This window comes from Nothobranchius furzeri, chromosome 7 (assembly GCF_043380555.1).
Source record: "Nothobranchius furzeri strain GRZ-AD chromosome 7, NfurGRZ-RIMD1, whole genome shotgun sequence".
Classification (NCBI taxonomy): domain Eukaryota; kingdom Metazoa; phylum Chordata; class Actinopteri; order Cyprinodontiformes; family Nothobranchiidae; genus Nothobranchius; species Nothobranchius furzeri.
This window is the reverse complement of record NC_091747.1, coordinates 27,327,880-27,340,665: the sequence shown is the minus strand read 5'-3', so window position 1 is coordinate 27,340,665 and position 12,786 is coordinate 27,327,880. Positions and strand designations below refer to the sequence as shown.

Below are 12,786 nucleotides of genomic sequence, written 5' to 3'. Positions count from 1 at the left end.
AAATGTGATCCATGGATATATTGAATGTATTTTTTGAATGTATCGACAATAAGTTAATAAAACCTGTAACACACACACACACACACACACACACACACACACACACACACACACACACACACACACACACACACTAAATCTTGGACCGGATGTGTAACAGGACACCACAGAACAGCACTATGTTCTCTGGCGTCCTGGTGCATGGTGGGGAGAAGTCATCCGCCCACCTCTAAACGTTTGACCCCGCCCCGATCTCCGGGATGCAGTCAGGTGTACTTGGAGAAGTCTGACGTGTATCCAGACCTGCAGACCCAGAGACCACAGATTCAGACATGCCCCCCACCCCCACTTTTTCCAAAGTCAAGTTTTGACCCCTGCACTTTTTGCCGTCCAAAACAATATTACGCTCTAATAAATAAACACTGGTTGAGCTCTAGGATCAAGTGGAAAACGACCGTTTGTGTTGAAGCCTGTTTCCCTTTAGAACATACTGAAAAGAATCTGCAGTTAGTCTTGAATCTGCAGTTGCAGTTACTAGTTAGAGTTCACTTTCTCAAAAACAGTACAAGCCTGAATCTGCAGTCGACCTGAAACTGCGGTCAGGTCACAGTTGGGGCCCCCTGCTCCCACTGCAATGCGCATGCTCCTGTTGAGCGTTTCGAGTCCAATACGGCGGCGCTGCTCGGAGTTGTTTAATTTTGATTTCCAGTTTAAGTTTTTTCTTTCTCTAGCAGACACGATGGCGGGCACTGCGCTGAAGCGGCTCATGGCCGAATATAAACGTGAGTAACGTTTTGTAATCGCTAACCAACACTGATAGCCATTAGCATTAGCAGCTAGGCTAATAAGCGGCTGTGTGGAGTTCCGCTGCACCAAACTCCATGATATAATCGGTCTCTTTTAATCTTTACTTTCTTTATGAGGTGTCTTACACTAGAAGTCCGTTAAAAAGCAAATCACCTGGGCAGTTTGAGTGACTCGGCATATGTCGTGCTGCTAGTATAATTTCTCGAGAGATTATTTAATCTGTTATCAATCTCGTCCAGAAAAAGCTTCTAGTGGGATTGACGTTCTGATGAGGACCAGGACCTGGTAGCTGTGTGAGAGTCAGGAGTTTAATACACGAGTAAACGGAAGGAATCAGTTCAGAAGTAGAGGTGTTCGGTTCTGTAGGTCTCACTGATGATTCAGTTTACGGATGAACTGTCTGGGTAATGAGTGAATTACGGTTGAATACGGGCCTGCCTCAGTGACAGACAGCACAAATCCCCCAGACTCAAGGCAAAGGTAGAGTTTTTGAATCATCTGATCTCTGACACAAAACAAGGTGGACACATAAGAATGGCCCTCAAACCCTCGGGATGTGTGAATTTTATTTAGGCAGCACTTATCACAAAAAGAAGTAGTTTGGATAGTATAAGAGTCTTCAGCTGCTTGTGAAATGTGCCCAGACTGGTGATACGATGTGAACCTAAAGGAAGTTAATTCCAAAGTGGAACAGACTGGAAAGTCCAGGGGGCTCATTTATCAACCATACTTATGCACATATCCTGCCCTGCCTCCAACATGCCTCCATCCAAAAGGCCAGGTTATCCAGAGTTATCTCTGTAGTTATGCTGCTATAGGCTTAGACTGCTGGAGGACAGACTGACCACTTTCCACACTCGACTACTTCTCACCCTATCTCTAAGGGAGAGCCCAGCCACCCTGCAGAGAAAACTATTTTCAGCTGCTTGCATCCGCAATCTCATTCTTCAGTCACTACCCAAAGCTTGTGACCGTAGGTGAGGGTAGGAACATAGATCGACCGGTTAATTGAGAGTTTTGCCTTCTGGCTGAGCTCTCTCTTCACCACGACAGATCGGTACAACGTTCACAGTGCTGCAGTCGCAGCACCAATCTGCCTGTCGATCTCGCGCTCCATCTTTCCCTCACTCGTGAACAAGACTCCAAACTCCTCCACTTGGGGCAGGACTTCATCCCTGACCTGGAGAAGGCATTCTACCCTTTTCTGACTCAAGACCATGGTCTCAGATTTAGAGGAGCTGATTCTCATCCCAGCTGCTTCACAGTCGGCTGCAAACTACTCTATTGAGAGCTGGAGATCACTTTCTGATGACGCCAGCAGGACCACACCGTCTGTAAAAAGCAGAGGCACCCCTGCTCGGCGCCTCTCAGTTGGGGCAACTCCAGAGTGGTAGCGTGTCCAGCCCCTTTCAAGGAAACTGGTTCCTGAGCCAGAGCCATGTGTTGAGGTGAGTCCGACTATATCTGCACAAAACCTCTCAACCTCACACACCAAATCAGGCTCCTCCCCCACCAGAGAGGTGACATTCCACGTACCGAGAGCCAGCTTTTGTAGCTGAGGATCAAACCACCAAGGTCCTTGCCTTCAGCCACCACCGTTCACACATTGCACCCAACCCCTTTCACCCCTCCCACAAGTGGTGAGCCAATGGGAATGGGGACCCACATTTCCTCTTTGATCAACCAGCCTCCATGGGTGAAAGCCCGGCCACCAGGCGCTCACCGGCATGCCCCATCTCCAGACCTGGCTCTAGAGGTGTGCCCTGGTGACCCGCGTCCGGGTGAGGGAACACTTTTTCCGTTTATAGTATTCATCATAAGAGGTCTATGGGCTGCTCTTTGTCTGATCCCTCACCTAGGACCTGTTTACTGCGGGTGACCCTACCAGAGGCATAAAGCCTCAGACAACATAGCTCCTAGGATCACTGGGACACTCAAACCCCTCCACCACGGTAAGGTGGCAGCCCAGGGAGGGGTTCTTAATAGTTTTTAGGTAATATTTTATTTTATTATTTTATTTTTTCTTTTGTTGTGAAACGCCTCGTGATTCTGCTTGAGATGCGTTAGATAAAAGATTGTTTCCATAATATTATGAAGGATCTGTCAGAGCTCCTCTCTGGAGGAAACGCTTCTCCTTGAGACGCTGATAGCAGATCCGTCTGGAGCGATGCTGGGATCTGGGGCCCTTTGTGGAGCGACAGATAAACCGCACAAGTCCGATTCCAGTCCATGTTCTATTTTACATCTACGAGAACCTCCTCTGCTCCCCAATTACACACGTGTTGTCACGGTAAACCACACTGAAAGATAGCTAAGAGGCTGCACTCAGACATTCCCTAATAAAACTAACTCCATCCAGAACGATTCCTTAAATGAAAAATGTAAATGAGAACCCGCTACTCTATGATTAATCATATTAAAGTTTTTATTGATTCCTGACAGGAACCTCTCCTCTGTCCAGACCGCGTTTATAACCTCTGCTACTTGTTTGATTCGTTTGTATTTCGGCAGCGAGTGTCTCAATCTCGCAACAAAGTTTTTTTCTTTTCTGGGTAGAACGCAGGAATCCCCTCAAATGCTGAGGACGTAGCATGACCAGATATGGGTAATGAGGGCCTTTCTGTATGTAAATGACTGAGAACGGACACGAGCACCTGAGTACGCACAGGTGGGATTTATCACCAGACGAGTGCGGAGGAACGTGCGTGCGAGAGGTCACTGCACGTTTCATAAAACAGGATTTTGACTGAACATTCTAAATTTCATTCAAATGAAGGAATTTAGGAATATTTCTTCTAAAGTTTGATGAACGAGGCACCCGGGCCATCATTCATCAACTTTACCTATGAACAATTTTAGACATTGTAACTTAGTTTAATTTTGTTTTGACATTTTATTTTTAGATGTCTCTTTATTGTGAAAAGGTTCCAGAGAGGTTGTGGTACTTTACCTTCAGGCTTCTTATTCCAACATTATGTATTGAAAGACCATGTTCACTTGTTGCAGAACACATCTGCAGTGGTCTCTACCTGTCTAGAATGCCTTGTGAGAGGATCTCTATGGGAAAAGCTCGGGGGTCTCATTTATCAAACATGGCGTAGAATCCTTACTAAAACCGTACTCAAGCTCAGCAAAAAAAATGTACGTACGCCAAGTAGGTTTGTGATCTATCAAACATGGAGTACACACAGCTGCACGCAATCTCCGCTTCATAAATCGGAGACTAATGAGAATGTTTCTCAGCTGCATTTTAGTCACATCCCGCCTTCATCAAAGTGCCTTGTGGATCTCATCCATATACATAAGCAGCGCTCTGCCAACGACATGGCGACCGTATGTTCTAAAATAAAATGTTTTATTTTATTTTAATTACCTTAAAAGACTCAAAGTCTCTTTTTACACTTTATATTTATTTAATCAGGATCGTTGTCAAGTCGATGCCAGAAACAATGAAACACAACTTGAATATCAGATGAACAACAAGGCTTTATTCAACCGGCATTCATACAAGTTATCAATCATGAACGAAACATTTCTCTTACCGTTGCTTATGGGTGGAGAGCTGAACACCCCAGTTAGAAAACGTAATCCATGATAGGTGAAGAACTGAACACATGTAATCCATGAACCTCGTCAGGTAGAATCCTTCAAGCAGCTCTAACCCCCTGAGCCCTGCTCTGCTCCTTATACATTCCCTGATGTGCGTGCAAAGCTGCACACCTCCACCATGATTACCTTGATTACATCCTCATGATCACATTATGTTCGGCTCTACCATGATTACCCTTGATTACATCCTCATGATAAGTGTGATTGACAAACAGTAGTGATCAATAACTTATATAAAGCAATTATACAACAGATGACAAGTTCATTTTTATTACACCGTAGATCAAGGCAGACCAAGGAAGCGCAATTTCACAGAAGCAGAAGTTGAGGTACCTGTGGGTGAGGTGGAGAAATGAAAGGAAGTGCTTTTGCAAAACAAATAAGAGAAAATCCACAGAGTGGCACAGCGTTGCTGAAGCCGTCAATGCTGTGAATTCCTCAGAGAGATCTGTGGCGGATATAAAAAAATGGTCCAATCGGGATTCAATCCCCAGACTCCAAGGTGAAAGTCACGCACGCTAACCAGTCAGCCAAACGGAGATCTCCCTTGTCCAAGTAGCCTGGGCGCATGATCAATCGGGTTACAGTGACAGGACACACACACTGTCACAGACGCATGACATTCTGTCTCAATCTGTCCCCCTGCTGATATTCTGTATTCTGCGCTTCAGGCTGTGTGTGTGTGTGTGTGTAGGGGGGTCTTGTTCTGTGTGAAAACGAAGCGGTACAAGTGATAATGCTGCAGGATTTCATAATTTTATCCTTCTCGCAGCACTGCAGGTGCTCTCCATGTCCAAATGTACGTAAGCCAGGTCCTTAATCAACTTAAAGTTGTGCACATTTTTCTGCTAAGTTTTCTTTCATGAATCCCAAAGTTTGCGTGGGAAGTTGCTTATGCAGTTTTCTGACCCTGTTTTGTACGTAAGCAAGCTTGATAAATGAGGCCCCAGGTGCTCCTGTTTCAGGAACCTGGAATTAGTTGGAGGTAGGGCTGTAGCGAAGCCTCGACGACGTCGACGGCTCGATTCTAAAAATTTGTCGACGTCAGAATCGGAAGTCGACGCACCGCGCCCACTTGTTGCATCCCCAGGAGTTTGTAAATAGAGGAGGAATCTGCCTGTTTTTCCTCTAGTTCGCCCTCTTCTCCGCCTTCACTAACATCTCCACCAAATACCAAAGACCCGGAACGATGTCCGTCCACTACTAGATTATTTTCCTGTTTTGCCCGCCTTCGTCTCCCGGCAACGGACAACAACTTCCGGGGTCAGATGCGCTGCTCCGTCTCTACCGCAGATGTAGAAAATCATCGGGAGCGTTTCTCACCTTCATAAAGGAGCTTCTTTCAGACATTAGGAGAGCTCTTTTGGTGCTAGCAGTCTCTCCTTCGTGCTGGTCTGTTTGCTGCTGGGTGTTTTTGGTTTATTTAAACTTGGTAACTTGAATTTAACGTTGGTAAAGCTACTGTTAGCATCTTCGCTAACAGCTTCTTGCATTTGGATAAGCTGTTACGTCTTGGTTTAGAGTTCATCTTTTTTGTGGTTATTTAGAGTGTCGTGGGTTTTCGGTTTAGTTTAAAATATCACCGTGAGTTTGGTTTAACTGCCCAGTTTAGAGTTTGGACTTTTGGAGATCCTTATTTTGGTCCAGAACCCTGTAATCTTTGCCCAGTGGGACATCCCTAGTTATTTGTACTTTTGTTTTAATTCCCCACAGGCAGAATTAGTTTTATTATTCCCAACCTGTGGATGGAAAGATTTATGTTTTTGTGTTGTTGTAAATAAACCTGATCATCATTTTAACTTTTAAATCCCGTTATTGTCCCTTCCTTTTTGCACACGAGCCAAACTCCCCAGGAAGAGTCGTAACACCACTCGCCTCACGCTCATAAGTGACCAAAACAAAGCAGTATGGAGACACTCCATCTTCAACCACCTCTCAGGCAGCAGCCTGCACTCCCAAGTTCTACACGTCACCAGAACATAACCAACCAACACAATAAAAGCAGTGTTATACAAAATGGAAGGCCTGTAGTGTTTATTCTCTTACAGTAACAATTTATCAATTTTTTTGAGGAATTTATTTGAGATTTTCTGGTTCTTGTTAATTGTGCAATAGAAAAATAATCATTAGATTAATTTTCTAAATAGTCATTAGAATAGTCGACTATTCGATAAAATAATCGTCAGAATAATCGTTTTAAAAATAATCGTTTACCCCCAGCCCTAGTTGGAGGAGAGGGGAGCAGAAAAGAGCAGAATTTGGAGTCTTTCTTGGTTTTAATTCCTGATATTCGGACATCTCCCCTCTAATCGGCTGGCTTCTCAGTGAATTTGCTCATGCGGGACACTGGCCTGCAAGTTGCAAAGCAGCAGGAGACAGCCGTTTTTAACTGTGGTCCACCCCCACACACACACACAAAAATATTAAAAGAAATGATGAAATGGGATATGCGCCCCTGCCCACGATCGATTCAAAACAAGATTGCCTGCATATTCTCTGTTTCCGTTTGCTAGAAAACACCTTAGTAGGGGCGGGTACAAGTCGCTAGGCGCATGCGTGATGATGTTTAAAATGGTGGCGCCCGTAGAGGAAACCGGAAGGAAGTCTGCTCTGCGATTGGTGGCTTACAGTGAATAGTGGGGACAGTTTCTAAAAAAACATGCCCCAGAGAGCCAAGAAACACCTATGATTGGTGAAAATGCACCAGCTTCCAGAGGGTTCCACCCCTGGGCACCCACAGGGGCATTGTGGGTGCCCAGGGGCACATAAAGGAGTCAGGTTCCATCTAAAGGTCAGTAAAATGTTTGTCTTTTGTTTCAGAACTCACTCTGAACCCACCTGAAGGCATTGTTGCAGGTGAGACTCCGCCTCCTCAGTTTCACTTTTTCATCAGCTGTACTCATCAGGACCAAAGCACAGTTCTAAGCCATACTTCACCCTGGTTATTAGGTTTCAGCCTTTGTTTTTCCTCCCAGTTCCTGTTCTAGACTAACGTTCTATGACCTACTGAAGGCTGGATGAGTGTTGAGCAACCGGTTCTGGGTACAGTCGGGTTTTAACGCTAGACCGGTCTGGATGGGTTCGTTAGTCCCTAAGAACGATTAGAAATGTTGGTGGTGCGAGTAATAATCCTGGTTTCATGGTTATCGTGGGTATTTTATGTTTTCATATCTGTGTAAATCACAAACACATCCTATAAAGGCTTTGAGCATCAGATGTTTATTGCTGCTTAGAAAAATTATTTTTAAATCTAAATAATCTGTCACTTCTAAATGCTTTTAGAATACCCTTATTTAAATTGACCTCTTAGCCTGTTTAGCACTATTCAGTTAGAACGCTCAGTGTTTCCATGGCAACACAGAGAGTCCATGTCGGTCATGTGACTAGTGCTGCACGAATAGTCGACCTAACCGATGACGTCGACTATGAAATATTGTCGATGTGATTTTTTGCCGTCGGCGCATCCATTTTAAACAAACCAAATAATTTTCATCCATACCAGTAGATGGCGCTGCGCACTTCACCCATGGACCTGCCTTCAGACGGCGGCTTTTCTTCCCATCTGTTTTACAAGAAAACAAAACTATCATGGCGGAAAGTGAAGACGGTGCCGAGGCGGTCAGTAAAAGTTTATTTAGGCCAAAGGGCTCAAAGGTATGGAAATATTTTAGGCAACCAGATAACAAACGAGTAGTTTTGTACTCTGTAAGGCTTCTTTGGCCCACCACAGCAGCACCACCGCAGTGCACGGACACCTGAAAAGGAGGCATACTGGAGCAATTCAGGAGCCACCGGAAAAATCCAAACCACCACCGTAAGTATTATTTTTAAACTTTCTATGCTTGCTTACCACATGTTTCTGAAAGGAAGCATACGTGTGGTCATTTAAAGTTATATGTAGATTTTGTTTATAGTTGTTATTTTTAGAAACTGGTAAAGAACTGTTCTTTATTTTATATTTGAAAAACGAGTCTTAAACGGTAAAGAATGCAAACTTCACGGACCTACTTCTTATTATATGTTCTCGTTTTAAAATATTTGATGTGCTAGATAATATTTTTGGTTAATAAGTTGTTAAAAATACAAACAGGTAAAATAATAAAACAATCCAAAATGCACATATGTATTAGATTTAAACAAATTGTTTGATTCACATCAAATCCCAATTCGTTTATTGTTTTCTTATCCTTTCTCCTAGTCATCGTCAAAGCCAAGTCACAGAATTCCTTCAACACAGGCCGTCTCACCTCAGCATGCAGCAGCTTTCACTGACAGCATATTGAAGATGATTGTTAGACATGAGGCCGCTCAGTACAGTGGATGACGATGGTTTTGGTGCCATGATAAAAACATTACAACCTGGCTACATTCTCCCTAAAAGAACGTGCTTCACCAACACGATGGAACAGAAATATTCCGAGGAGCTACAAAAGGGAAAAACTGCACTTTCTTCTGGCACTTCCACGATCAGCTTAGCAACCGACGCCTGGACGAGTGTTTCCACAGAGGCTTACTTGGGCATAGCATGCCATTTCACCAGTGACAAATGGGAGCTCATGAGCTAGAGTTTGACAACAATGCCACTTGAAGACAGACACACTGCAGAGAATATTGCATACTGGATTGAAGCTGCACTTGAAAAGTTTGAAATTTCTACATCTAAGATACAGGCCATCGTACATGACAGTGCAGCTAATGCAGTTGCAGCTCTGAAGCTTTTAGAAGAAAAGCATGGAATATCATCTGTCCGGTGTGCTGGCCACACATTGCAGCCGGCAGTAAATCGTGCTCTAAAGCTTCCACAAATCCAAAAAGCAATTGGGGCTGCAAGATCTCAAAAAGAGAGAGGCTGCCAGCACAAGTCTCAAAGCAAAACAAAAACAAATGGGCAAACCTGAACACAAGCTCATTCAAGACGTTAGTGTTCGATGGAATAGCTCATACCACATGATCAGTCGCCTACTCGAGCAGAGATGGCCCATCACAGCATGTCTGTCTGACCCAGAAGTGACACACAGAAAAAAGCATTACCTTGACCTCAAAGCTGATCAGTGGAGCCTGCTGGAAGAGTTGGAACAAGCTCTCAAACCATTTGAATGGGCCACTGTTTACCTAAGTGGGGCATCATATGTGACACTATCTTCTCTACCATCCCTAATTAAAGGAGTAGCTAAGTCCACACAGACTTCAGCTTTTGACAGTGCTGCTGTGCAAGCATTTCAGGCAGCTGCAGCTGAAGAAATCTCCAAAAGGTGGGATGCTGAGATGACCTACAAGGATGATGCTTCAAATACAAGCTTAATAGCAGCTTCCCTGGATCCCAGGTTTCGCAAACTTACATTCTTATCTACAGATGGAAATGTGAGACTGCAGGCTAAAATCCAAGATCTTGCACACAGAGAAAGGGAAGGTGGTGGAGAAGTCTCAGCAGCAGCACACTTTGGAGGTTCAAGCAACCACAGAAGAGAGGACAAGTGTGCCCGTCTCTTTACTGGACAAATTGCTTGGTTCAGACTGACACATCCAGCATGAATGACAGTGGTGATGAAACAGATGAAAGTGGGTTTGTGAGAGAAGAAATACTCCGATACTTTCAGGAACACACCTCCCCCAAAAGCACAAATCCTCTGCAGTGGTGGAAATCAAATGAAGCAAGGTTTCCTTCCCTAGCTTCCCTTGCAAAGTCCTACTTGTGTGCACCTGCCACTTCAGCTCCTTCTGAGCGTCTCTTTTCCTCAGCTGAAAACATTGTCTCAAAGAAAAGAGCCAGTCTGAGTCCAGAACATGTGGGCATGTTAACATTTTTGCCCTACAACACTGAAGTTTAACCTCATTCAACACAAAATAACACCTGTAAAAAAAATGCAGTTCGAATTAGGGCTGAAACGATTCCTCGAGTACCTCGAATAATTCGAGTACAAAAAATCCTCGAGTCAAATTCTCTGCCTCGAGGATTTGTTTAATTCATATTTAATTAATTCATGGCTTTGCAAACGCACGGGGTCATGTTTCACCCGGACCGAAATAAGTGACGCACATACACACTGGACTGCACACGGGAGTAGCGAATGTACCTTAACTTTCTCTTAAGCCATGGCGGACAACTTGAACCCCGGTGGAGTGCGAAAAAGACAGAAAATGTAAAAGGTGTGGAACCATTTTTCACGTCGTAAGGTGGAAAACGTAGTCCAGTGTGAATACTGTAAAATGGATTTAGCCTACCACAACACCACATCCTCGATGCTGCAGCACCTGTAAATGTCACTTCTGCAAGCGGACTCGGAGCCTCTACAAGATAATGCATTTTAGCCTGTATTTCTATATATTCTGCAGACACTGTGCGACTTTTTCGTTTGTAGCACTCAGTTTCAGCTCACACCGTACATCTGGTAGCAACACGTCGGACTTAAAATGTGCTAAAAAATAGCAGTTTTTACACAATATGTCAGACTTTTTATTGTGTTGTTATTGATATTTGTTTTCCCTCGGGATTGCTGCAGGAGGACACGGGTATTTATGAGTGGCGGAGGAAAACGAAAGAAAGTAAATAAATGTTTTGTGATCAGTATAATTTGCCAAAACCACAGCAAACATGCTTTCTCGACAATCCTTGTTATTGTGAGAGAAAAAAAGTGTAGAAATTAAAACGGACGTGTGTTAATAAGGAAACAGGGGCGAGCTGTTTGCGCCGTGAGCGGTTCTGGTTCTGTTTGGGCCGCAGCCGCTCGCAGCGCTACTTCAACAGTTATCCTCCTACTTTCTGTCTGGCTTGCAGGCTAGCAGATTCTCGCATGAGGGGAAAATCGGCTCAGGTTGTTTACTTATTTTTTGCACACGCATTTGTTTACTGTGAAGTAAAGTTGAAGTGCTGAAGTTTTGCAAACTTAATTTTGAATCAAACTTGAAGAATAACTGGCAATTGCTCATTTTAAGAGGTCTTTCATATTTTATAACATGCTATTTTATATAATGGTTTACAAACACAAAAGGGTAATTTATTAGAGTACTCGATTAATCGAAAAAAAGATTCGATAGAGTACTCGATTACAAAAATATTCGATAGCTGCAGCCCTAGTTCAAATTCAACTTACCTTTCAAAGTTCTTTAAAATGTAAATTGGCACTACTGAGCCATTAAGTCCAGTTTTGTTCTTGTTCTCAGGATGGACTTGTTTCAATTTTGTCCTAATACTTCAGAAAAAATTTACTATAAAAAGGAATGACTGATGACACATCTAGGTAACCTGTTGTACTGGTGTAGTAAAAACTACTGCACATGTTTAGTACAAATGGATGGCAACAATGTTTTATTAATGCCAAAATGGTGTCTTTGTTTACTTTTTGTTCAGTCTCAAGTTAAAGCTTGAATTTGGTCAATGAACCTTTTGATATTTTTCTATTTACATAAAAGGTAAATAGGATTTTGTTGGAATTGGCACTTTATTTACAGGTGTGATTTTTATTTACAAGGTTGTACAAGAATGTTTTGAGAAGTAAATGTTTTAAGTTTGTTGAAAATAAAATGACCTGAAACTAAATTGTTTTTTTTTCTTCTTAAACAAAAGTAATCGTTTAGACTAATCGATTAGTCGGTAGAATAATCGAAATGAAATTAGTTGTTAGTGGCAGCCCTACATGTGACCCTCAAGTAGGGCTGGGCGATATGGAAAAAATAGAATATCACGATTTTTCCAATATTTTATCACGATTTCGATTTTATCACGATTTTTTATCCATGAATAGCATAACTTCAGTTGCGTATTAAAGAAGAGAAACATTGAATAAATAAACATTTATTCATATTAGGGATAATCAGCACAGTGCTAACACACATATTTTAAACTCACACCAGAGATGATAAAAGCCCTGAGAGAAACAATTACAAAAATCAGTTTTTCTCGTTTTTCAAGTAACTTAACATAAATTAAAATCGTAAACATATTTAAAGTGCAAACATGTCAATTGCAAACGTATTGTGCAAACATTAACTTGTTCAAAATACTATGTAGCTCCCAGTTGCTCATGTAGTGGATAGTTAAGCTCAAATACGGCTCTGATGTGCGGCTGGACCAGAGATCGCTTGTGGTAGCAAATAACTGCGCATTCTGAATATTTTCTGCAACTCTCACTTTGCATTCAGCGTACATGCGTGGAATGGCTGTGTTCGAAAAATACTTGCGGCTGGAAAACTTGTAGCGCGGATCCAATGTTTTTATCATGTTCTTAAATCCCGCTCCTACTGTTCGCACGGGACACAAATCTTTAACCAAGTGGTACGTCACTGCATCTGTCACGCTGTTCCATCGTCTGCTGTCTCTGTCGTAGGGAGTGAGTTTTGTGAGTGTTTCTGTTAGCGTTTGCTGCCTGGAAG

General features: G+C 42.9%; 1 protein-coding gene across 2 annotated transcripts in view; it reads left to right on the top strand.

Moving 5' to 3' along the window:
* Positions 1-430: 430 nt before the first annotated feature.
* Positions 431-12,786, top strand: part of ube2g2 (ubiquitin-conjugating enzyme E2G 2 (UBC7 homolog, yeast)) — a 37,440-nt gene continuing 25,084 nt past the window's right edge. The window contains exons 1-2 of one of the 2 annotated variants that reach the window (XM_015974439.3): positions 431-782; positions 7,237-7,272. In XM_015974439.3, coding sequence (XP_015829925.1) covers positions 635-782; positions 7,237-7,272 — 184 coding nt within the window. In that variant the 5' untranslated portion in view covers positions 431-634. The remainder of the gene's footprint in view (positions 783-7,236; positions 7,273-12,786) is intronic. The other variant, XM_015974440.3, reaches the window with a different exon arrangement.